A 23,561-nucleotide genomic window follows, 5' to 3' on the forward strand; every position below is an offset into this window, starting at 1 on the left:
GAGCAGAGGGGACAGTCCCCTTCCTTGCCCTGCTGGCTGCCCCACTTTTTATGCTGCCCAGGATGCAGTTGGGCTTCTGGGCTGCAACTGCACACTGCTGTCTTAGTCTGGCTTTTCAATGGCCGGAATCCCCAAGTCCTTCCCAGCAGGGCTGCTCCCAGTGAGTTTTTCTTTCAGTCGGTACACATATCTGGGATTGTTGCAAACCAACTACAACACCTTATGTATAACAGCACAAGGCATTCTGTTGCGTGCCATCCAATATCTGCAAAGTTTACCTGCACATTGGAGATCATGGTAGAAAGTCTTGCCAAGTTGTTTGAGGGATATTTTGATCAGGGCTAAAGAAAAAGGTTTATCTTGAAAAAACAGTGGTACGGAGCTGAAACTCATATACTTCTACTAGATTAGTAGGCTAATTTGCAATGGCTTCTCCATTATAAATGCTGCTTCCAATTTTTAGGTGGCTTGTATTTTTTTTTAAGCTCTAAAATCTGAAGAGGATGACTACTATATTAATGGTGCCTGGACTATTGACTGGCCAAGAAAGTTTGATGTTGCTGGAACAGCTTTCCATTACAAGAGGCCAACAGATGAACCAGAATCTCTGGAAGCTCTAGGCCCTACTTCAGAAAATCTCATAGTCATGGTAAAGTTATATTTAATATATGTATGAAATTTGAAATATGATTTTTGTGATCAGCAAACATAAAACCATGAATAAAATCAAAGTAGGTCCCAGACCATGCTGGGGTCTTGCATTTGTATTTTAATTAAGTTTCCTTATCTTTCAAAACTGATATGCAGATACTGAGATGAAAAAGTGATAAAGTTGTAAGAGCCTTGGGAAATATCACAGAAAATACCCCATGTATGTTAAATGTACTACAGAAGGAATTCTAAATTGGATATGTGTTGCATTTCTGTGTACTTATGTTAGATGGAACTGCTTGATGTGTAATATGAATACAGTAACTTTTTTCTTTACTGACAGTTCTGTAGTGATGAGAATAATTTGACCTGTATTTAAAATTAAAAAAAAAAAAAGAGAGAGAAATAATCTAAGACTGGTATATGTTAGGTGGGAAAGCGGTAAGTGCAGTATAGTCACCAAACTGGGTAGACAAAAGGTCTTGATGATTATTACTCTGTCATCTATAACAAATGCAGTGAATGACAGTAGTGATAGTTTTGATATTCCTTTAAAGGATCCACCAGTTTTAACTAATGTATTCAGTAAAAACAATAACTTCAGCAACAGTGTATTGCTGTTACTATTTTTACTGTTATAAATCACTAAAAATAAAAGCAAGGAGAGGGCTAGATTCTTAACTAGTTAACAGTTAACTAGTTAACAGTGATAATTACTGCATATTTGCACAGTGATGTAATTAACTTTTACTTCAAATAATGATTTGGTTATGAAATTCATTTCCATGAAGACATTAATTTATGAACACTGGCTTCTTTGGGGTTATTGTGTCAAGGATAAAAAATTGACGGAGGTTAGGTAGTTACGATGTCAAAGGGAAAATAAGGTAAAGTTCAGTTTATACAATAATATCTTTTGTGTACATTTAACAATTTCATTCAGATTGTTTTGGAAATATCTTAAATAAATATTGCAGCCTCCTTTATTACTTTTTTCCCTTTCACAAGACACAACATGTCTTGTGTTATTAATGTCACTATAGTTACACTCTGCTTGCCTCTTCTAATGATATAACCCATTGTTTTCAACTTCAGATTCTGCTACAGGAACAAAATTTGGGTATAAGGTATAAATTCAATGTTCCCATCTCTCGTACTGGCAGTGGAGACAATGAAGTTGGCTTTGCGTGGAATCATCTGCCTTGGTCAGAATGTTCTGCCACTTGTGCTGGAGGTAAGACCAGGCAGCCAAGCTACAAGATAAGCTGAATTGCAAGATATTCTTTCTTACTTAATTATGTAGGTAACTAATTAAAAATGTTTCTTCCAGATATAACTCAGACCTTATTTTAGAGAACGAACATTTATCTCATCGGATTTTGTTGTTTTCCAGTACATTTAATATATTCAGATGTTTTTTGTTAAATGCAGTATATGTTGACAGAGTGTGTCTGTTGGTGGTTCTTCTGAGATTCTCTTGAAGTTGTGATGTTTGCTTTTCACAGGAGCTTCCTTGGTAAAGTACATCAGAAGTTTTAGTAAGGAGATTAAAAACAGAAGGCAAATAAAGCAACCGTAAATAAAGGGATATATCTGTGTATGTTTGTACATATTCTTCACACATTCTAGTCAGCTCTCTCATCTTCCAGCCACTAAAGTTTAGGACACATACTGGCAACTCCTCTGTAGGAGATTATAAGAACTGGATTATACTTCCCAGCCCGTAGCAGTATGTATTAATTGTTGCCTTTTGGCAGCAACGGGGGTTTTGTAGGTTGTCCCATGTGATTCATCATGGGTACCTTTTGCCCACCATTTACTATATTCCTAATCCTCCCTCTAGTGGCCACCAATGCAATTCTTTACCTCTGGCTGGGAGAGCAGAACAGTTGGCTTTCTTCAAAGCCAACACCATTGCTGCTGCATGGACTGGTGAGTAGAAGTGCTGTGTGAACAGTATCTTTCTTCTCTCTGGAGACTGAATACATCATCACCAATATATATTAATTTCACAAGACACAGAAGAGAAAGTTAAATTGACCTCAGAATTTCAGCTTTCTACTGCGCTATGCACTGACCATAGCAAATTAGGAAATAGTTGTGTTTTTCTAAAGATACTTTGGAGGAAATATTTGTCCTTTTCTTTTCTTTCTGGGTACTGGAGATATTCATGTTTAGAAACATTTTGACTCATCTTTCTGATGGATCCTGCTGTGACTGTTAGTCGTTGCTTGCAGTTTAAATACAGCAATTTGAATAGCATAGGTAGGACAGAAAGGATAGTACAAATCCTATTCTGTGTAACTAAATAGGAAGTCTTGAAACAAAGTTGAGGGAGTTGCTAAATTTCTCCAGTATTTTGTTCTTAATTTGTAGGATTCTCATACTCAAATAGATGACAGACTGCTGTTTTAACTGATATTTCAACACTGTGATTCTAGTCAGAAAAGGAAGATCTTAGATTGTTGAAGGGAGAGGTGTGGTGGGGAGGTGCATTTCCATATATCAGAACTTTACAGGTACCACCAAATCCCATTTTTATGATGGGTTAATGAGCCATTTGAAGTCATAGGAAAACTCCACTGATTTAGATAGACACAATGTTTTATCTGTGAGTCTTGTGTCATGCAGGTCATAGTTGATTTCAGAGATTTGAAAGTATACAATGGAAAAAATAATTGGCTCAAAATGAGTAAGCAGTTGTTTAGATAAAACTAGTTTGAAATTTTCTTCTTATCTTTATCATTACATATGAAATGTATATGAATCTCTGATAACTATATGCATTTATTAATCATTTGAAACTTATTTTTGAAAGATGTTCTTCAGTAGCTTATTGTGTCTAAACCAGGCTCCTTTCATTCTCTCCTTTCATTCTGCTTAGTATGAGAATATACTGTGATACTTATTTTCATTTAAATTTTTAGAAGAGGTAGCTATAATTCATGCTGAAAACCTGGATCTGCTTTCTTCATATGTGTATCCTTTATTTCTCTCAGTTTATGAAACACCTCCTGCCATATGCCAAAAGAAGACAAAATTTTTAAAAGGAGATGAATAGGGAAAAAAGAAGTTTTGTAAAACTTTTAATAAAAGAGATAAAAGTTTGTAGAAACAGCAGAACTGGAAAAGTTGACTAGTATGAATATGAAATGTGGGAAATCTTACAAATGAAAGCACAGCATGGCTTGCTTTGTGTCAGTAGGATTCATTATGAAGTCAGTTACTGCAGTTCACTTGAATTCTGTCTTTAGAAGATTTCTTTAAATCAAAGGATAACAAAATTGTTAACAGTTGAAGAATGTATCACTGAAAGAAAAAAAGAATGACAGTGCATATGTGTGAGGGATACTAGTATGGAAATTGGTTTTTATTTTATAATCATATAATGCTTGTGGAACAGACCATGAATAGGTCAAAAGCATCACATTTTTTCTGCCTCTTTCTCTAATTGTAGTTGGTGTATCTGAATTGTAGGGCATAGGTATTAAAAGTTTGATCATACCATATTCCATCTTGATCCGGGAAAACTTGTGATGAAGTAGAGCCAGATACACTGTCATATCAAGAATCTTGATATTAAATTAATAAGAATTAATAAGATATTAAATTGATAAGAATTAATGTAACTTCCATCCATCTCAGAACATGTACAGATGTTTTTGTCCTTTTTCTAGGTGTATGTTATAGGAAATAGCTATCTTAAGAAAATATCAAATTTGCAAGTATTTAGAAGACAAAATATGACAAAATTAAGGAAGATGTTGAAATGTTACGTTGTTTTCTGTGGCTGTTCTGTGATACAGGGAGCGGATGAGCAGGGGCCATTTTCTGATCCTTAGGCTGTGTCTCACACTAGCTCATATAATCACTGAATTGTTATGGTTGGAAAAGACCACAGAGATAATCTACTCTAACCATCAACCCACCACCAACATTCCACTAAACCACCATGTCCCTTAGTGCCACATTTGGGGTCCTGGTAAGACAGGTTGGCCATAAGCCAGCAGTGTGCCCTGATGGCCAAGAAGGCCAGTGGGATCCTGGGGTGCATTAAAAGTAGTGTGGCCAGCAGGTCAGAGGAGGTGATCCTCCCACTCTACACTGCCCTTGTCAGGCCTCACCTGGAGTTCTGCATCCAGTTCTGGTCTCTCCAGCACAGCTTTTCCTCCCAGCTTGATTTCATCTGCAAATGTGCAGATGAGATGCACTCAATCCACTCATCCAGATGATCAGTAAAGATATTAAACATGGCCAGCCACACTAGTGACTGGTCACCAACGGGATTTAACTCTGTTCACCATCACACTCTGGGCCTGGCCATCTAACCAGCTTTTTGCCCAGCGAACAGCACACCTGTCTGAGCCTTTGGCTGCCAGCTTCTCCAGGATAATACTGTGGAGGCAGAATCAGAGGCCTTACTAAAGTCCAGGCAACCTACATCCACAGTTTTTGCCTCATCCACCAAGCAGATCACCTGGTCTTAGAAGATTAGGTTGTTCAAGCAGGACCTACCTTTCATTAACCCACGTAGGCTAGGCCTGATAACTTAGTTGTAATGCTTTGTGATCACAGTCAAGGTGATCTTTTCCATAACTTTCCCCAATACTGAGATCAGGCTGTCAGGCTGTAATTCACCTGATCTTTCTTTCAACCATTCTCATAGATGGCTGTGATGTTGGCTAGTCTCCAGTCATCTGGGACCTCCAGTGTTGACAAGGACAGTTGATAAATGACAGAAAGTGGCTTGGCAAGCACTTCTGCCAGCTCACTCAGCACCCTCGGGGTCCCATCTGGTCCCATAGACTTGAGACAGACTAGGTGGAATAACAGGTCTCTAACTGATTCCTCCTGAATTGTGGGGGATTTATTCTGCTCCCTGTCCATCTTCTAGCTAAGGGGGCTAAGTACCCTGAGGATAACTGATCTGATTGTTAAAAGATAGAAGTAAAGAAGGCATTAAGAACCTTAGCCTTTTCCTTGTCCTTGGTGATAACGTTCCCTGCCTTGTCTGGTAAAGGAGGAAGATTCTCCTTTTGCTGTTAATATATTTGTAAAAACATTATTTACTATCTTTAACAATGGTGGCCAAATTAAGTTCAAGCTGATCTTTTGCCCATCTGATTTTCTGTCTGCATACCCTAGCAACATCCTTATACTCTTCTTGGGTTGCCTGACCCTTCTTCCAAAGGTGTTGAACTGTCTTTTGCTCCTGGAGTCTCAACTTCCTCTTCAGCCAGGTTGGTCTTCTTCCCTATTGGCTCATCTTAAGCACAGGGGAACAGCCTGTACTTGCATCTTCAATATTCTTTTCGTTTTCACTCCACACTCAAGTCTAGTTCTCTCTAAATCAGACTGACTGTATCTGAATTTCGTAACATTTTCCAGGTCCATGACTCATAAGATATAGTTATTACTTGACATATATTTTTGGATTGAAAGTATCTAGCACAAAGACTAGGGCAGTATTTTGGCATAGTGAGGTTCAGATAATTTTGAAGCTTTGTATACTTACAGTTTTGTATATTTCCAGTCTTTATGATATCTCTATTTTGAAATAAAGTAAAAGCAGTCCTCCGCATTCAGTAATTCCTAGGGCTGCTTGTAGGCCTTGTTTTGGAGAAAGATTACTGGAGCAGTCAAGAGCCATGGAGCAAGCAGAGAAGCAATTGGTGCTTTTTTATTTATTGGCTTAAATACAATTTTATGTCTGTGTATGAACCTACAATCATTAATTAAACGATAACATGCTGTCTGTTTCAGTGGACTTCTATCTCAATGTTTATTGTTGCTGTGCTTCTGAACAGTAAAAGCACTTCAATTTTTAATACAGGTCCTCTGTTCTCAAACCTGTAACCATTTTGCAGAATAGGAAAAGCATGCTGTAGAAGGAGCATGCTATAAAAGGAATTATAGAAAGAAGGAGGAGGAGGTTTTTGTGCTTACAATGGATAAATGTGCTGGAACTCTGGATTCCTTGTCTGCCTCACTTGTATGGCTCTCATGTGATACTGAGCTTGCAGTGTATATTACACACTCAGTAATTATCAGTTCATCATTATTTGGATACCTCCTTGGAATGTCTGAGCACTGAAGCATGTCATGAAAATAATTTCATGAGGTGTGCATACAGTATTACAAAAACTCCCATGAACACCTGAAATCAGTGGACTCAAAAATCTGAGTTTCACTTTCATATTTCTTGAGATTTTCTGAAAACATGTTCTTTGGATTTACCAGGTACCTAAAAAAGCTCTTTTCTTTTACCAGATTCATGTACTCAGATGTAGTTTGAGAATACATATGTTTGTTCATTTTTATTATCTGCCTTTTAGTATCTATCATTTCTGATCCAGTTCTTTCTCTCCAGGAGCATTGTGCAGAACTGGACTTCATTAATTGTCCATATTAACTCTTTTTTTTTTTTTTTCTTCCCTGAAAATGCACTGATAACTTTTCTGCTCTGAGTTGGGAATCTTGGAAGGAAATTTTTTTGTTAGCTTCTACAAGTCTTTAGTTAATGGATACAAACTTAATCTTTCCCTCAAACTTTAATATAGCTTTGTCTTGTAAATAAGAAAACACATTGTTTACGATATTATAATTTGTGCTGTATTTGAAGGGAAGATATTTCTAGGTTAAAATCCATGGCTATTCAGGTTGTAATAGACTTCCTGAATGAGAGAACAAACATTGCTGGTCACAGTGCCATCTGTTGTATCTCTTACAATTGCTTGTACATTTTTTTCTGCTTCACCCATCTATTTGATATAGTGCAGAACCTCTGTAAGCTGAAGTTGGACTTAGACAAGACTTCAGCAAAACAATGCCAGAGAATATCAGCATGTAGAGTGCAAGTTTATCTAGACAGAAAAGAGTAGAATAGGGGAGACCACTATTGGGATTTAGAAGGCCTGACTGGCTTGATAATGTGGTCAGTGAAATTCAGAAAAATCTGATGACAGTAACAGAAGGCTATTTTAATGACCTAATTATTGAAGTGTAAACAAGAAAAGCTATTAACTAAACAAGAAAATCCAAGAAAGGAAAAACTAAAACACACATAAATAGCAAATAAAATGAGTGCTGGAAAGGGAAATAAAAAGAGCTGTAATAGAAAAGGGCGAAATTTATAATTTAGAAATCACAGAATAGTAGTTTACTCTTAAGCATGTCATTCTTTATATGATACTTTGTAGTTTCCGAAGCACAAGTCTATGATGTAGATGTTGTTAACAAAGAAGTGTACAGCTGATGGTGTTGTTTAAAAATATCCAACAGATGATTAAAAAAAAACCTGTATATTTTCTCTTTTGTTTACATTAAGAATAGACCATAATAAGTGTGCAGTCATTTTATTTTATTATTTTATTTTATTTTATTTTATTCCATTCCATTCCATTCCATTCCATTCCATTCCATTCCATTCCAATCCAGTCCAATCCAATCCATTGCATTTCAGGCTTAATAAAAATCTAGCCACAAATGACAGCGTTTATTATCTGGAATTTACAAAGTACCCAAAGTATTGATTTTGATTTTGTTTATTCTGTTAAAGTTCATCTCCGGATGAATAAAATGTGTTATGTACTCATTTGAAAAAGCAAACAATCAAGCAAACAAAACTTCTCTCAATCTGTTATTGTAAGTAAGCTGGTTGCTGTCTGGATCCTTTTCTGATGGTGACTCTTATAGTACGATGCCTACTGCATTTTTCTTTCATGCCCTCAGATGAATTGTGAAACTACCTTTGGACAAATAAAACATACTTGTCCTCATCAGGGAAAATGTGAGTTTGGCTCTGTGATGAACATCTTGTGACCTGATGAGTGAGCTCAAAAAGTATGTCTGGGTTAACCAGCATGCAATAGTTTTTGTGATGCAAGATTCAGTATGTGTTAGTGCTGGCACCTTTATAATTAACATTTACAATTGCAAATCACAGTTTTGGAGGATTGCTTTTAAAAGTAGATAGAACATTTACATGCCTGCAGTTTTAATTTGACAGTAAAGTGTGTTCCACGTAATTTAAAATTTGGCTGCTGAAAGTCATGCAGACTCCTTATGAATTGAAATCTGCAAAACATCTCAATTCTCTGGAGAGTATGGTCAATAAACCACTGAAGTTTTGTTTTCTATTAGAATTGCATTGACCAGTCATGAGGACATTTTATGTCTTTTATTATAAATCATAAATCTGTATATTTGAAAGTAGAGTGTTTCTGTTGAATTCCTTGTAATTATTCCTCCAGGAGTTTAAATTAACTTGTTTAGCTATGCTTTTTAGATTATTTGAAGAGAGACCATATATTCCTAAAGCAAGTAATTTAAAAATATTTTTTCAAGGTCTACGGGGCTTAACTACGTTGTAGCTGTTGTCTGGCTAAAATTGCATTTCCAGCTTTCCCATTTCTTTTTGTTGTTTTGAATTTAGAATCTGAATTGTGTTTCTGAAATATTATTTTAAATAATACTAATTAGACAGCAGTGATGTAATGTTTCCTTAATCTACACGTGTGTTTCTGGTATCGCAGATCACATACTATGTGGTAAGATGATGCAGAATATTTAAAAACTGAATATTTGGCTGGCATTGATTAATGGTTCTTCACCACATGAGTGAATAGTGATAAATGCTTATGAGTGATACGATACCTGACCACTGTTCAATAAATAACTTGTCTGGTTGCATTTTTCTTTCCTTTTTTTTTAAGCTAAGCGTAATGATACTTTGTCTTCATAGTGCTTCAGAATACCTTCTAGTTCCACAGTCCTCAGAAATAAGTTTATTGAGGCTGACAGTTTTTAGCCAGAGCTGGAAGGAAATGTGCCAGTAGGAAATCTAGTGAAGTCATAACATTAATATCTATGCAATTTATTAAATATTTTTGATAGAATTGTATGCTTCATTAAAATGCCTGATTCTAAAGTATGTAATTCTAATTTTTAAGCAATTTTATTTGAAGAAAATGCTGTTGTTTTCTTCAAAGTGCTATTGGATTAGCCACCAAGAGAGCTAAGGCTTTTTTGTTAAAAAAAAGGGGTAAGCTCCATCAAAGTTGAACTTAAATTCTTTGCCAGCTAGCAGTGCCAGTTTATTAACAATACCTGTTCTAGACCTGTTATGGTCTAGAACAATGGAAATCTTATTCCTTCTTATAGTAAAATTTGAGTAGAAAATTTCAAAATAAATAATCCTACTACTCAGATTTTCAAATCTGATTTTAATTATCTCCTCTGTTGGCTATGTCTTAAAGCTACAATCTTTACATAGTAGAATTTAAAGTGAGTCATCTTCTCATGGGTTCTCAAATATTTAAATTTGACATCGACCTAATGGAGAAATTATAGGGAGAAATCTTTACCCTAGTAAAGTTTTTTTTTCTCTATTTCCTTCTACATTTAGTATGTCTTTACATAGTATTAGTAAAGGAGAGAAGAATATCATCTATTACTATATTTCTGTATGTGTATATAAGTAGAAAAATCTCATAAAATTGAAATTCTAGCAGATTTGAAATTTTGAAGCAAAATGTTACTAAAGATCTAGAAATCGTTGAGAAGAGAGGTTAAGTGTGATGTGAAAGGTCATGCTTTAGCAGCTGGATTTATTGTAATATATAACTTCTTTTTTAGACTAAGTAAGTGTAGTAGATTCATTCATCTAGAATTTGGAAGGTTTTTCTTGTTAGTTACGAATAATAAAAAATTAGAAAAGATCAGTAGATGGGAAGTGCTCTTAAAATGTGAACTACAAGATCAAAAATCATTAAGCTTTCTATGCATCTTAAAGAACCTGTAATGACTTCCAACTTCAGTTTCTCTTATTCTGATGGTAGCATAAAAATATTGAAAGCTCTAACGAAATTTGCTTGATAGGAGTGCTAGGAGACATATGGGAAAGATTGGAATTAATATCACATGTTGTATTCATGATCATTGGAGAAGGCACTAGTAAAATTCCTATGGAATACTGGGCATAATTTGTATTGTGGGCATAATGAACTGAAGTGTGAATGGATGCACAGGAGTGACAGCTTGGCCAAAGGAATGGTGCATCCACTTCAGAGACTACAATTTATTCTATTAACAGAATAGTTACTTAAACTAAAATACTGTTTTTACTTTAAAAATTAGTGTTAATTGGCAATTAATGAATGTAGTATGTAGTAGTTACAGGTATGAATTTCAGAGAGTAAACTACCAGAATTTTAAGTTGGAGATTAATCAGTTTATGAACGAGTGGTTCCTAGAAATAAAGATGAGTGTTGCTTTTACTTGTATGTTCCTTTGTTCCAAGTTTATTTAATGTGTAATATCGCACTGAATTTAAGCCTTTCTTCCAATGAAAATGTTAGCAGCTGAGAATGCTGAGTGGATCTTTAATATCTTTGATACTTTATTCATGAATATCTGAATATCAGTAGCTGTGGGGAAGGCCTAGTGAGCCCCCCATGCTAATGATTTTTTAACTTCAGCTGGACTAACTTTTTAGTACAACTCATAAATTGAGAAGTAATGGAAAAATGGAGATAGAAATCTTTCAGAAGATGGTATTTTTGTTTTAGCTTACCTGTATAAATTTGTGTCGGTAAGAAGCAATTGGAAAACAGTGGCAGCTTTATGCACTGTTTCACTGTGCCTGCAATTGTATAGTGGTGTGGCATCCAGATATGTGTAGAAAGAAGGAAAAATGAGAGAAGCTGATTTGTACCTGGTTTACCTGTAAGATGCACATCTCAAATTACTATATTTTAATAAATAAACCTTTATTTAAATGACTGTGATGCTTATCGTGGATAATTTGAGATGTCAGACATTTATAGCTTGATTTAGAATGCCTGCTTTGTGAAGGTTATGTGTGGCTGAAAACAAAAAGGAGGTATCTTTTCCCTGCAGTAGGAATTTATGGACTGTGGTAACTCCAGCATTAGGTCTCTTTGGTGTCTGTAATGATTAGTGATTTTGAGGTGAGGTGAGGTGAAATGGCACATGATTTTGAGGGCTTATACACAAAGTTCTCACCTGCTAAACAGGCTGCTTATAGGAAGTGTCATCCTGAGTGATACTATCTAACCCATCTCCTGATTGCTTGGAATATACACATTTGTTCAGGACCATTTTTACATGTTTTAGGATCCAGCCTGCGGACTCTTGAAAGTATTTGAATTAACAAGGCTCTGTAGTTACATAAGAATTTCTACATTTATTTTTCAGGATGCAATGGCAATTCTATATTAAATAGCAATTCCCTATTTCAGAAGTTATTTCAGCTAGGAATACATCTCCGGAAAAGTATGCCACAAAATAGTCAGAGTGTCTGGAATGACAGGGAAAGGGAATATTTTTTAATGGGCATTCATGGCCACAGTGATGTCAGAGATTCGAGATTGATGGGACCACTGTCAGTAAGAAAAGAAAGAGACTTAATCTGTAATCAGCAGATAAGACATTCACATAGCACAGGCAGGTCATACTTGGAAGATTGTTTATGTATTTCACATTAGTCTGTAATTGAATAAAAACTAGAAATAACCTATTGTTTTGAAACTGCAGTCTTGCCACCCTGAGTGACTAAATTAACCACCTCACAGAAATACTGTATGCTCAAATTTAATACTGCTGGATCTGCAGCTTCTTGAGGAAATGAATAACATCCTCAAGACTGTTTTGAAAAATGAGGTTTCCATTTTGTGTGTAACGTCAGAGAGACATATGTCTCACATCCCATGTGTCCTAACATCATAGACACAATGCCTGTGTGCTTAGACTGGAAGATTTCTGTTCATAGCCAAGCAGGATGCTTTATGGGCTGAACTTCAAGCATCTCAAGGCTATGCTTGACTCACTGTTGGAAGTAAGTACAAAATTCCTTATAGGTCTAATTTTAGGAACCAAAGATTTGATTCTTATTCATAATGGATAAGAAAAAAAGCAATTGAAAGGTAAGTTGTTTAACTAGTTTAAAATCAGAAAAAGAACTAATTTCCATGTTTTTATTTGACTGTTTACTGTCTGAAAAATATGTTTATATAATTATTTTTTTTACTGCATATCTGCCTTCTATGAAACATTTGTCTTAAAATGAAGATAGAGGACTGTAACGTAAGTTGAAAGATATTTTAAGCCAGGATTTTTTAATCCCTGTTTGTTTGTGTGTATTTCAGATTTTGGAAAAAGTTAAGTAATTGCTTCTGTTTTAAGATTTAAGGCTTTTTTTTCTATTTGTATCATGCTACAATCCTGTTATCTCAGTACTGTAACTACCTGTGTTAAGAACTGCATATAAATTGAAGATCCACAGTTGTCCACAACTAGTTCTAGAAACAAAGAGAAAGCCCCGTGTACCTGTTTACAACAATACTTGGAGCTGTGCTGTTGTCATATGACAGTGGTTCTTTAATGTCTTTCCTTATATTCTGTTTTCTAAAAATAGGAAAATCTGCTTGAAGTGTTATCTTGTAATGACTGCTGCCTTGGCAATTATAGGTCACTATGGTTTGGAAATAACAATGAAATCTGAACTGTCTGTTGATAGTTAACATGATGGGAGAGGAGCTGGGAGTGCCAGATAAAAAGAGCATTCACAAGACAAACTGCATCTTTCAGAATGAATAATACTTCATTATTTTAATGAAGAAAATGTTTCTAGGATGACATGTGTGAAAATGTAACACTGTATCCCAGATTGTTGTTTTATTTTAAACCAGAGTCCATAGACAAGAATTCTGCATTGAACAGTGTCTACATTCTATTTGGTGATATTTTCTTTGGAAATCAGAGTGTCTTTTACTATGAGGGAGGGGTAGATGGAAAACTGATTTTTTGCAGTACACAAATAAAAACAATCTGTCAGTAAATCTATAAATATATTCTCTTTGTTTTAGAAGACAACAGCAATTTAAAATCCTCTCTCAATGAGGTGGCCTAAAATTAAAAGAAAATGAAAAATTCTTTGTGGTCAGGGGACACTGAGTCAGTTGGAATTCACATCCCAGAAGCACTCAGCCTGCTCAAGTGGGATAGTGGGAATTATAATTAGTAGGTGAAACATACTTCTACTCAACAAGCAGAACAGTAAGAATGATTAATTAATGGTGTTTAATTTTATCCTAAGGTGTGCAGAAACAAGAGGTGGTGTGTAAAAGGTTGGATGACAACTCTGTTGTACAAAACAATTATTGTGATCCTGACAGTAAGCCTCCAGAAAACCAAAGAGCCTGCAACACTGAGCCTTGCCCACCTGAGTAAGTTTATGATCACTAAGATGTATCTGTCTTGCATTTATAGAAAAGCCTTTGTAATATATAATAAATCCAGTCGATCAAATGTAGAACAAAATTCTGATCTAGCATGAGGATTCAGTCTTATTAGACAGGATATTTTATTTTAGATTTTGGTTAAGGCCTCTTGTTCCTCTGGAATCATTTTTTTTCACCTCAAAGAGGTCTTTGACTGAGAAACATAGGTTTGAACAAGTGTCCAACAAGTGAAACTTGTTGAACTTGACAATACTGTAAAAGAAAAGTAAAAAATGCTAGTGAAGTAGTTTATTAAAATGTCAGGTGTGGTGAATAGTGCTGGGAACAGAATTGGAGACCAGTCTTATGGCACTCATGACAGAAGAATTTTGAGGTGAGAGGTTAACTTTCCCACACTGAGGAGGATGTAGTAAATGTTTGCCAGATTTCTAGGTGTGTTATATTAAAATTTGGTTTGTCTTCTTCAAAAGGAAAACAGTAAACAGAGAAACAGGTTAGTATACCAAACTATTTACTTGTAATAGTTTTGCAAAGCAAATTTATCTTTGTGATTTTTAGTGTCATACAGTAATGTATGCCTTTAGGATTAGGTGCTTGGTTAGTTTTAAGGTTATCTGTCTGCTATATATTGCAATAATTAAAAACACAACAACTCATTTGTTCAAGAAGGAAATTTGGCAAGAATAAATCTATAAGATAGTTCAATCTTACTACAAATATGGTTTAGGAATGACCATGATGTTTTGCACTGGAAAATAATTTCAGCATATGTGCAACATTTCCTTCTTGCTTTTTGAAATTAAAAAACATGGAAAAAATGGGAGTGTGGTGTTCTACAAGCTCTGGTTAAGTCTGGTGATATTCTGTATGTATACTGTAATTGGTCATAAAAGTAATTAATTCTGACTAGTACAGATATTACATAGCGAAGAAATACTGCAATCTCTTTTAAAAAACTGTATGACTGTAGTATGTAAGACAGTAGGAAGAAGGAAACAAGACTACAATGCATTCAAATTCATGAAGCCAGTTTCTTCCTAATCTATCAACTCATGCTTGGGTTGCAGGATGGCAGTCTTCTAGACTTACTCCTCCTATCTCATGTATCTATTCAGAAGTAAAGCTGTTACATTCTTTTCCAGAAGTTGTAACATTTGATCAGTTCCTTTTTACAAAATGCATCTCTATCCCATCCCTTATCCTTAGCAATTAACAAATTGTCACATCTAAAAAACAGTTTTAAAAGTTATTCTAACATTCCCCTCCCCTGCTGACTTAAAAAAAAAAAAAAAAAGGCTGAAAAATTTGTCAGTAAGGCTTACTTCTTAAACAAAGTAGTTAAATACTTTTCTTATTTAACACAATTCCAGTTTCCTTCTGGTGATTACCAAAAACTATGGTAATGAAAAAGCTTATGTACCTCCTCCTGAGTGAATGCCAGTTAGATTATATTGGAGGCTCCTAACAGGAGTGAAGACTACATTTGATCACATTGAAGTAGGTAACATCTAAAGTTTCAGATTTTAAGAAAATATACAGGTGACTATCTCTGGATCTTACTGATTGTTTCATAGGCTTTTTTCCTTAAAAACTGAATAGTACTGTATTATGATAGAATATAAACATAGAAGGTATCTGAGAATGCATGTGAGCAAATCATAGTGCCAGCTAAGAATTAACCATATAGCCTCTCCAAAGCTCTAAAAAGCTTCTAGTTATCCCTGCCATGGTAAAAGCATTAGTTTGTTAGCAGAGAGTCAGAAATGGATTCTCTTTCACTGCAATAATAGCAGAATATGACATATCTATGACTTGCCTCAAAATCAGCAAAAAAAGAAATTAAAAAAAAAAAAGTTGTGTTGATCCATGTTCGTAATAGAATAATTTATGTAAAACAAAATGGTGATGGCAACACATATTTTTGAATGAGGCTTCAGACAATGACATTTGATGACGCTGCTCCAAGCACACTTCCACAAGCATCCATAGTAACTGCCAATTCTGACATTTTTTGCATGTTGGCAGCATGTGATAACATTCATAATCAGATGAAAAATAATCTCTGACAGGCCAATTCTAAGATCAATTGTTGCAATTATATATAAGAGGCAAGTATCTTGGCTTATAACATATTCTTTAACCTGCAACAGAAGTTCACAAACATTTCCAATTGAAGACCATTTTCAAATGGGTAATTTCATGCAATTCCAGTGGAAATCTACTTAAATAACTGAAGTTTTGTCAGGCCCAATGCTCCCTTCTAACTACTGTAGTCTAGGTTGGAAATTGCAGCTCTAGAAAAATAAATAGTGTTTACTGGAAGATACGATTGCAGTGAGGCATGAATTAAAAAGCTTGTAAGCTTCTACTTAATTTCACTATAAGTAGTAGGTGTACTGTTAACAGTGATAATAGACAAAACTATTTGTATTCTGGATTTGTGCAATAATCTACTCAATTTCTGACATGCAGTAATAGACTTTCCTAACTTTTTCTATTCAGATGGTTTATAGGAGATTGGTCAGAATGCAGTAAGACCTGTGATGGAGGAGTGCGTTCACGAACAGTTCTCTGTATCAGAAAGATTGGACCTTCTGAGGAAGAGACACTGGACAATACCAACTGTTTAACACACCGGCCTATTGAGAAAGAGCCCTGTAACAATCAGTCCTGTCCCCCACAATGGGTCGCTTTGGACTGGTCAGAAGTAAGGAAATTTTGCTATTTTAGCTCTATAAGACAAGAGTTCTAATCAATGAATATTGGTACATTTCCTACTCACTGCTGCTCACCACATGAAGTATTAACAAAAAATTCAAAATTTGATTCACTTGGATTATTGAACCAGTTTTTGTCATTCATAATTTTTTTTTCTTTTTTTCTGGGTTTTCAGTTCTGTTATCTTGTCAGATAATTATGACCAGTTGTTATTAATCATAATAGAAAAAAATGTATAATACAGGGAAGCAGCAAAATATAAAATATTTGAAAAGTGTTTGCTATCACATGATTTTCTTAAAGAAAAAAACTGCATTTCTGTTGGTTCTCGAACAGGTGAATAGCTGAAGAGAAGAATTGATGAATTTACAATATCAAAAGCCAAAGTAAACTGCTAGTTTTTTTGTGAAGTAACCATGGTGATGTAAAGCATCACCTTTCTTAACAACATGCCTTAAGAAACAGATGTGAAAACTGTTATTCCCTCAGTTGAAGAAAGAGTGTCTTTTGTTAAAAACAGTGATATTTCTTACAGCATAAACCAAGACATGCCATTGATTCAAATATTAAATATGAAGTATGTTACTATGTGCAGCTTTAAGAAGACAGATTGATCTGTGATATAATTGAATGGGACTGTAACATATGCAAATCACAGTGCAAAAATGCTTTTATGCTTTTTCAGATTCATGCTCTTCTGAACTCTTAGGCCACATCTCTTTTTATCTTGAAGTAGCCTTTGGAGTACTTACAAGTTATCTCTATGCACTTACAAGTACTTATGAGCTATGTCCTGTCTACATCCCTGCTGTCAAATGCAGCTAAATAATTACTTTCATAAATAAATTAAATTGTGTCTTAGAATTAGTTTATTTGGGGCTTTTATACTTCTTACCAGAAACGTATTCCTGAATTTTACTCTTAGAGTTACAAGAAGTGCTCTAATTCCATTCCATGCTAGTTTATACCTATTTGCTTTTATTATCTGCAGTGAACCCTTCTTTTCCTGCTGTTATTCATCAGAAAAAAATGAATCCTGATCACATTCTGATTTCCTATTTTAGTTTGAAGTCTATGTATCTGTACATTTGTATATATTACCCTTAGGGAGATTTCAGATGTGCCTTGTTCTTTTATTTCCTGCTTCTACTGAAAATAACTATTACCTACTGCATATCAGTATACTCTAAAAAACTTTTTCTGTTCCACAGCCATAACATACTCATTACTTAAAGCCATCTTATATTCTATCATATGGTCATATCCCTATCTTTATCTTCCTTTTTTCACTTCAGCTAATAATGTACCTGTTAAATAGTGATTCTTGTTTTTTTGGTTTGTTTTTTGTTTTTTGGTTTTTTTTTTTTTTGGAAATGTATTCTCTTGCACTTTGTACTGCCAAATTGCACTTCAGTTATTTTTGTCTTCAAAGTTTGCAATTCCTTCTTTAGACTTACTCTTGTAGCACCAGGATTGATTCAGTTACCAGTGCTGGCTGCTAATTTCAGTACCATGGGTAACACTGAACAGCAGAAACTACTTTTGTGTAATCATCATTAAGTAGACTGGGAAGAAATGTGAATCAGGAGAGTTCCATGCCTGATCCTGGAAGGTCTTCTCAGGTAGCATCTCTCAAGCTCCATTCAAGATTACCAGTTGTACTCCCTCTTTACAGAAGCCCAGATAGGTTAGAGCTGTTACACTTTTTTTATTAAAAAAAATGACAGATTATTAGAGTAAGCTGGAATGATATACCAGTGATAAATTCATGGTTAATTATATCCCATTTTCCATATACATGCTCGCCTTTAAACTTTCATTCAAAATAAATTATAAATCCTTGAATATAAAGAAAGTTAATGTGCTTGTGGTTGCACAGGTCTTACCTATGCACACATGCTTTTATCTCAAAAAATTGTTGCAACCTTTGAAAATTCAAAGCACAGAGTGGAAGGCTACTAGGCTCCCTCTTTGTACTAATGCCCATGCCAATAGTACAAAGGAGTTCTCGCCATATATATTTTTTTAATATAGATAATGTGGTTCACAGAATCATGGAGTCGTTAAGATTGGCAGGGACGTCTACAGGTCTCTCATCCTGCTCAAGGAGAATCACCTAGACCATGCCCAGGACCAAGTCCAGCTGACTTTTGAATATCTTCAAGGATAGAGACTCCATCAATTGTTAGTTAATAATGGCTTAATTATTATTAAGCTGCATTTGGAAGTAGTAATACCTGCTCCTTGCTGTCTGAATTTCATGCCTATATAATATAATCTGTATTTGTTCTTCTTAGCTTAAGAAACTACTTGTGTAGATATTTTTTCCCATTATGTACATTATTTTTCTTTGAACAACAGTGAAATGTTCAATTGCTACACTATTGAACTATCTGGTTTTGTTCCATAAAAAATTATGAATGAAGTGCCATTTTAGTGAACTTTTATGTAAAGAAAATTCTTTTAAAGCATAATGTGAACTTCCAGTTATTTTTGTGTTTGTTTTGTTTTCATTAGTTTTACATACAGATTCTTTTGTTTATATTCTGAATCTTCTGGACCTTGTACCAGGTTTTATAGATTAATTTGATATTGTAAAACAGGTAGTTATTAATGGAATGTTCCTAAATCTGTCTCTAGTTTTATACAGTTTTAAGATAACAGATCTTTTCTTGAATCAATTCATCTTAAAAAAAAAAAAAAAAAAAAAAGTCAGCTTTGTAACCTGAAACCTGTGGGAAAGCAGTTCCTCTCAGCACTTTTCTCACTTCAGAATAGGATCTTAAGAAACCTAGAAATGACACAGTGAATTTTAATGTGTGTCTTATTCTATGTGAGGAATTTGTATTTTTGCTCCATTTTTTTTTGCTAGCATTTCACACTAGAAATAGAGCATCAAAAGTAAGGCAGAAAAGATTTTAAATGGCCCTTGTCCCAATCTAAGAAGACACAGTGTACTCCAATTCATTAGGAATGAATAAGACTTGGAAGGAGCAGAAGAGGAAGGAATGAGAAGGAAAGAATGGATGAGTAGTAAAGGATGTTCAGTTGAAGACTCTTAGATCATGTCTGTGGCATAAATAGTTTTTAAGCTGTTTGTGACCATTACCATAGAACTTCATTTCTGTTTGGAATTTCTGATCATCATCTCAATAGTAACATGTCATAGTATCCATTTGACTAATTATGGAGCCGTAATTATTTTAAATACTTTAAAGTATAAGCATTCCCATGTAGCTGCCTGTGCTATAATATTGTCCTTGGAACTATACACTTATTCTTCCATATCCAGCCTTTATTACAGTAGAAATGTGTTACAATTTTATACAAAAAAAAAAAAAAAAAATCTTATCTAAAGCTTCTTGCTCTGCTAAGCAGTTTGCTGTAACAGTATTCTATCACTATTGCAAAAAAGGACTGACTTCTTTCTCATATAAATTTTCCCTGATGTAGCTTGGCAAAGTGTCTTGACTGATGATACCATTCCAATATAATGACATTTTTTTTTTCTATTCACTGTTCCCAGAAATATAATATATTTAAAACTGTATATAATAACCACGTAAATATATATACACATGTGTATTTGATACACACATATTTCTTAGATTTTTTTTGTCAGAACAGTGAAAATGCTATGTCTGATTTTATTTATTTATTTATTTATTTATTTTTGAGGAAAAGCTAATTGAGGTTATCTTTTTGGACTTCAGCAAAGCTTTCAGTGTTGTTTTTCATAGTATCCTACTGGTGAATATGTTCTCCATAGAGTTGGACAAAACCATGGGTTAACAACTGGTTGTAGGTCAGGCTCAAATGGTTCTAGTAAATGAAGTTATGTATCAGTCTGGCAGCCAGACACTAGTGCAGTTCTGCAGGGCTCAATTTTAGTTCTCTTCAGTGTTTCTGTGAATGATCTAGAATGGGGTTGAAATGCATACTAAGTAAGTTTGCAGATGACACTAAATTAGGAGAATCTGTTGATTCACTCAGTGGAGAGAACTTACAGAGAGATCTTGACCAATTTGAAGGCTGGGCAGTCAGTAATCACACTGAGTTCAAGAAGAGCAAGTGCTGGATTCTGTGCTGGGGGAAGAGCAACCCTGCTTATATGTTGAGACTGTGGGGATGAGAGGCTGGAGGGCAGCCCCACAGAGAGTGATCTGGAGCTCTGGCTGATGGCAAGTTAACATGTGCCTGGCCTCCAAAGGGCCAACCGTGCCCTGAGGTGCACCAGGCCCAGCAGTGCCAGTGGCAAGGAGAGGGGCCCCTCTGATGTGTGCTGTGCAGCCTCACCTCCAGCACTGTGTGAGTTGGGCGGAGGACGTAAAGGTACTCGAGAGTGCCCATGTAGTGCTATGAAGGTGGTGAACATTCCGGAGGAAAAGGAGTGGCTGAGGCCCCTGGGTGCTCAGCACAGAGCAGAGGAGCTGAGGGGAAGCCTGATGGCTGCCTCACAGGGCAGCTCCTGACAGGGAGCGGAGGGCAGCGCTGAGCTCTGCTCTGTGTGACAGCGACAGGGCCTGAGGGAACGGCATGGAGCTGTGCCAGGGGAGGTGGGGGGTTGGGCCAGGGTTTGCACCAGAGGGCAGTCAGGCCTGGAACAGGCTGCACAGGGCACAGCCCCAGGCTGCTGGAGTTCAATAAATGTTTGGACAATGCTGTCAGGCACAGGGTTTGAATTTTGGGTGGTCCTCTGTGGACACAGGAGTTGAGGATGATGATCCTTGGAAGTTCCTTCCAACTGAGGATATTCTGTGATTCTTGAGTAACATCAGTTTTGCTGTTATAGTCACACTTTGCAGTAGTTGAGCTTTGACAGAGTTCATCTGCACTCTGTAAATTACTTCTAGGTTTTGTTTTGGTTTTTTTTCCAGTTAATAAAGCTGCAGAACAGAAGGATTTATTGTGAAGAGCTGTATCAGAGACAAGAACATTTTCTTTGCGTTCGTGTTGCAGTTAGTCATGGCTTCCACAAGTCAGAAATTCTGCAACCCTGCTGTGGTGGGGTACAGTATTTTCTGGTTTTTGTATGGGTACTTTATCTTTCACTTGCTTTGGAGACATATAGCTGTGCTTAATTTTACTGATATTTTTTATTTTTCGTGATTCAGTATTATTGTAGGCAACCTGTTCTCTTACTTCACTTTCATTTCTGGGTATAGGATGTAGTCTGTCTCACTTATTAGAACTTTTTAGGCACTTCAAATAAGTCTAGAAAATTGATGCACCTAAATTGAAGCGCTGATTTTCAAAGTTTTGTTTGTTTGCTACCATTTTCTTGAGATTATGAAACTCTTTAGACACTTTGGATTTTGACATTTATTTTACTGATTATCAGAAGTTCTGCTTTTTGCCTGTCTTGACACACAGGAGGAACTGCATGCCAACCTCTTCCCAGAGCCACACAGTGATTCACATGGTAGGCCTCTCCAGAGGCAATTCTCAATTTAGAAGGCATTCTATGAGCATGTCTAATGAACTGAGTTCTACATGTGATACAGCAGTAGCTACCAGGCTGTTTTAAGAGTCAGCTGTGCTAAATGGTTGTTTGCATTTTTATGGTATTTCAAGTTTTAGAATGTGACACTCAGAGCACAGTTCTGTGCAACTCTTAACAAGTTTCAAGTCTATCTGTCTCTCTGTTGTTTTCACTAAGTGTACTAATCACTAATCTGTAGACTGCCCTTGAAATGGGAGGCAGCTTGTGTCAGCCTTCTCTCTCCTGTTGATGTTTCATGGAATTCATAGTAACCAAGAAGAGAAAACTGAATACAAGTGATTTTTAAGCACACTGCTCTAGTTACGGTTGAAGTCCTCTTCAGCTAGGAAAGGATGCTTTCTTCTAGTCCCTGCTTTAATGTTTTTATATTTCATGAATATTTCTGGGAAAAAATAAATGCAGTATTCCATGGAATTTGGACCAGAACCATCAAATCATGATTATGATGCAAAAGATCTGACATATTCATTATCATTCACTTTTACTCTCTACTTAGTATAAATTATTTAATTCTTTCTACATTTCAGCCAGAGGTACAGATTTTCCTTCTCAGCCTTTTGTTAGGTTTCTAGCAGAGATGTATTCAGGGTACACAAAATTTGTGTTAAAAAAAAAAAAAAAAAGGAACAGGGAGTTTTACTCAAGTTTGTCTGATAACATTGCTTGAGGCAAACCTGCTTACTTTGCAGCAAAGCTTCTCTTAAAACTAACCTAAACATTTTCATATATGAATCAACTAGTAATATAGTTGCATAAATGAAAAAGGAAATCTACTTTTATCAAGTTATAACATACAAGAGCTTTAACTTTATACAGCAGTCATCACCCAGCTTGTTTGTTTCTAAGCATTTGAAAACTACCATCTTGAGAAAATAACAGTTAAGTTGTACGAACATAAATATATTCTACTATTTTTCCTTAATAACATTTCTGACACATACACTGACATTTTACTGGAATATTCATTTTATGTTTATACCAATATTTTTCCAGTGCACACCAAAATGTGGCCCCGGATTTAAACATCGAATTGTTCTGTGCAAAAGCAGCGATCTTTTAAAAACTTTTCCAGCTGCTCAATGCCAAGAGGAGAGCAAACCTCCAGTCCGCATCCGCTGTAGTTTGGGTCGATGTCCTCCTCCTCGCTGGGTTACTGGAGATTGGGGACAGGTAAGATACTCCATACAGATTTTTATTGCCATTAATCTGCTACGTTATGCATTAGTCTATCACCTTCTAAGGGTAAAGATGTTTCTGAAAATGAATAAGAAGTAGTTTCCATGACTGAAGTAAAAACTTTTCCTGTTTGTGTCAGATTGAAATATGATGCCAGGTAGCAGTTTGCTGAACTATAAAAGATAATTAATTTATACTGAATGAGTTTTTGTATGTGTTTTTTATAAATAAACCAGTTCTTACTACCGTTT

General features: G+C 35.5%; 1 protein-coding gene across 8 annotated transcripts in view; it reads left to right on the plus strand.

Annotated features, from left to right (window-relative positions):
* ADAMTS6 (ADAM metallopeptidase with thrombospondin type 1 motif 6) overlaps nt 1–23,561 on the plus strand; it is a 160,150-nt gene that overhangs the window by 127,598 nt on the left and 8,991 nt on the right. For 7 of the 8 annotated variants that reach the window (XM_090132549.1, XM_090132552.1, XM_090132550.1 and 4 more), the window contains 5 exons: nt 486–649; nt 1,747–1,885; nt 13,769–13,898; nt 16,416–16,620; nt 23,128–23,304. In XM_090132549.1, the coding sequence (XP_089988675.1) occupies nt 486–649; nt 1,747–1,885; nt 13,769–13,898; nt 16,416–16,620; nt 23,128–23,304 (815 nt within the window). Of the gene's footprint in view, nt 1–485; nt 650–1,746; nt 1,886–2,494; nt 2,584–13,768; nt 13,899–16,415; nt 16,621–23,127; nt 23,305–23,561 lie in introns of those variants that run through there. The other variant, XM_090132556.1, reaches the window with a different exon arrangement.

This window comes from Phasianus colchicus, chromosome Z, assembly GCF_987193195.1.
Source record: "Phasianus colchicus chromosome Z, bPhaCol1.hap1.1, whole genome shotgun sequence".
Lineage (NCBI taxonomy): Eukaryota > Metazoa > Chordata > Aves > Galliformes > Phasianidae > Phasianus > Phasianus colchicus.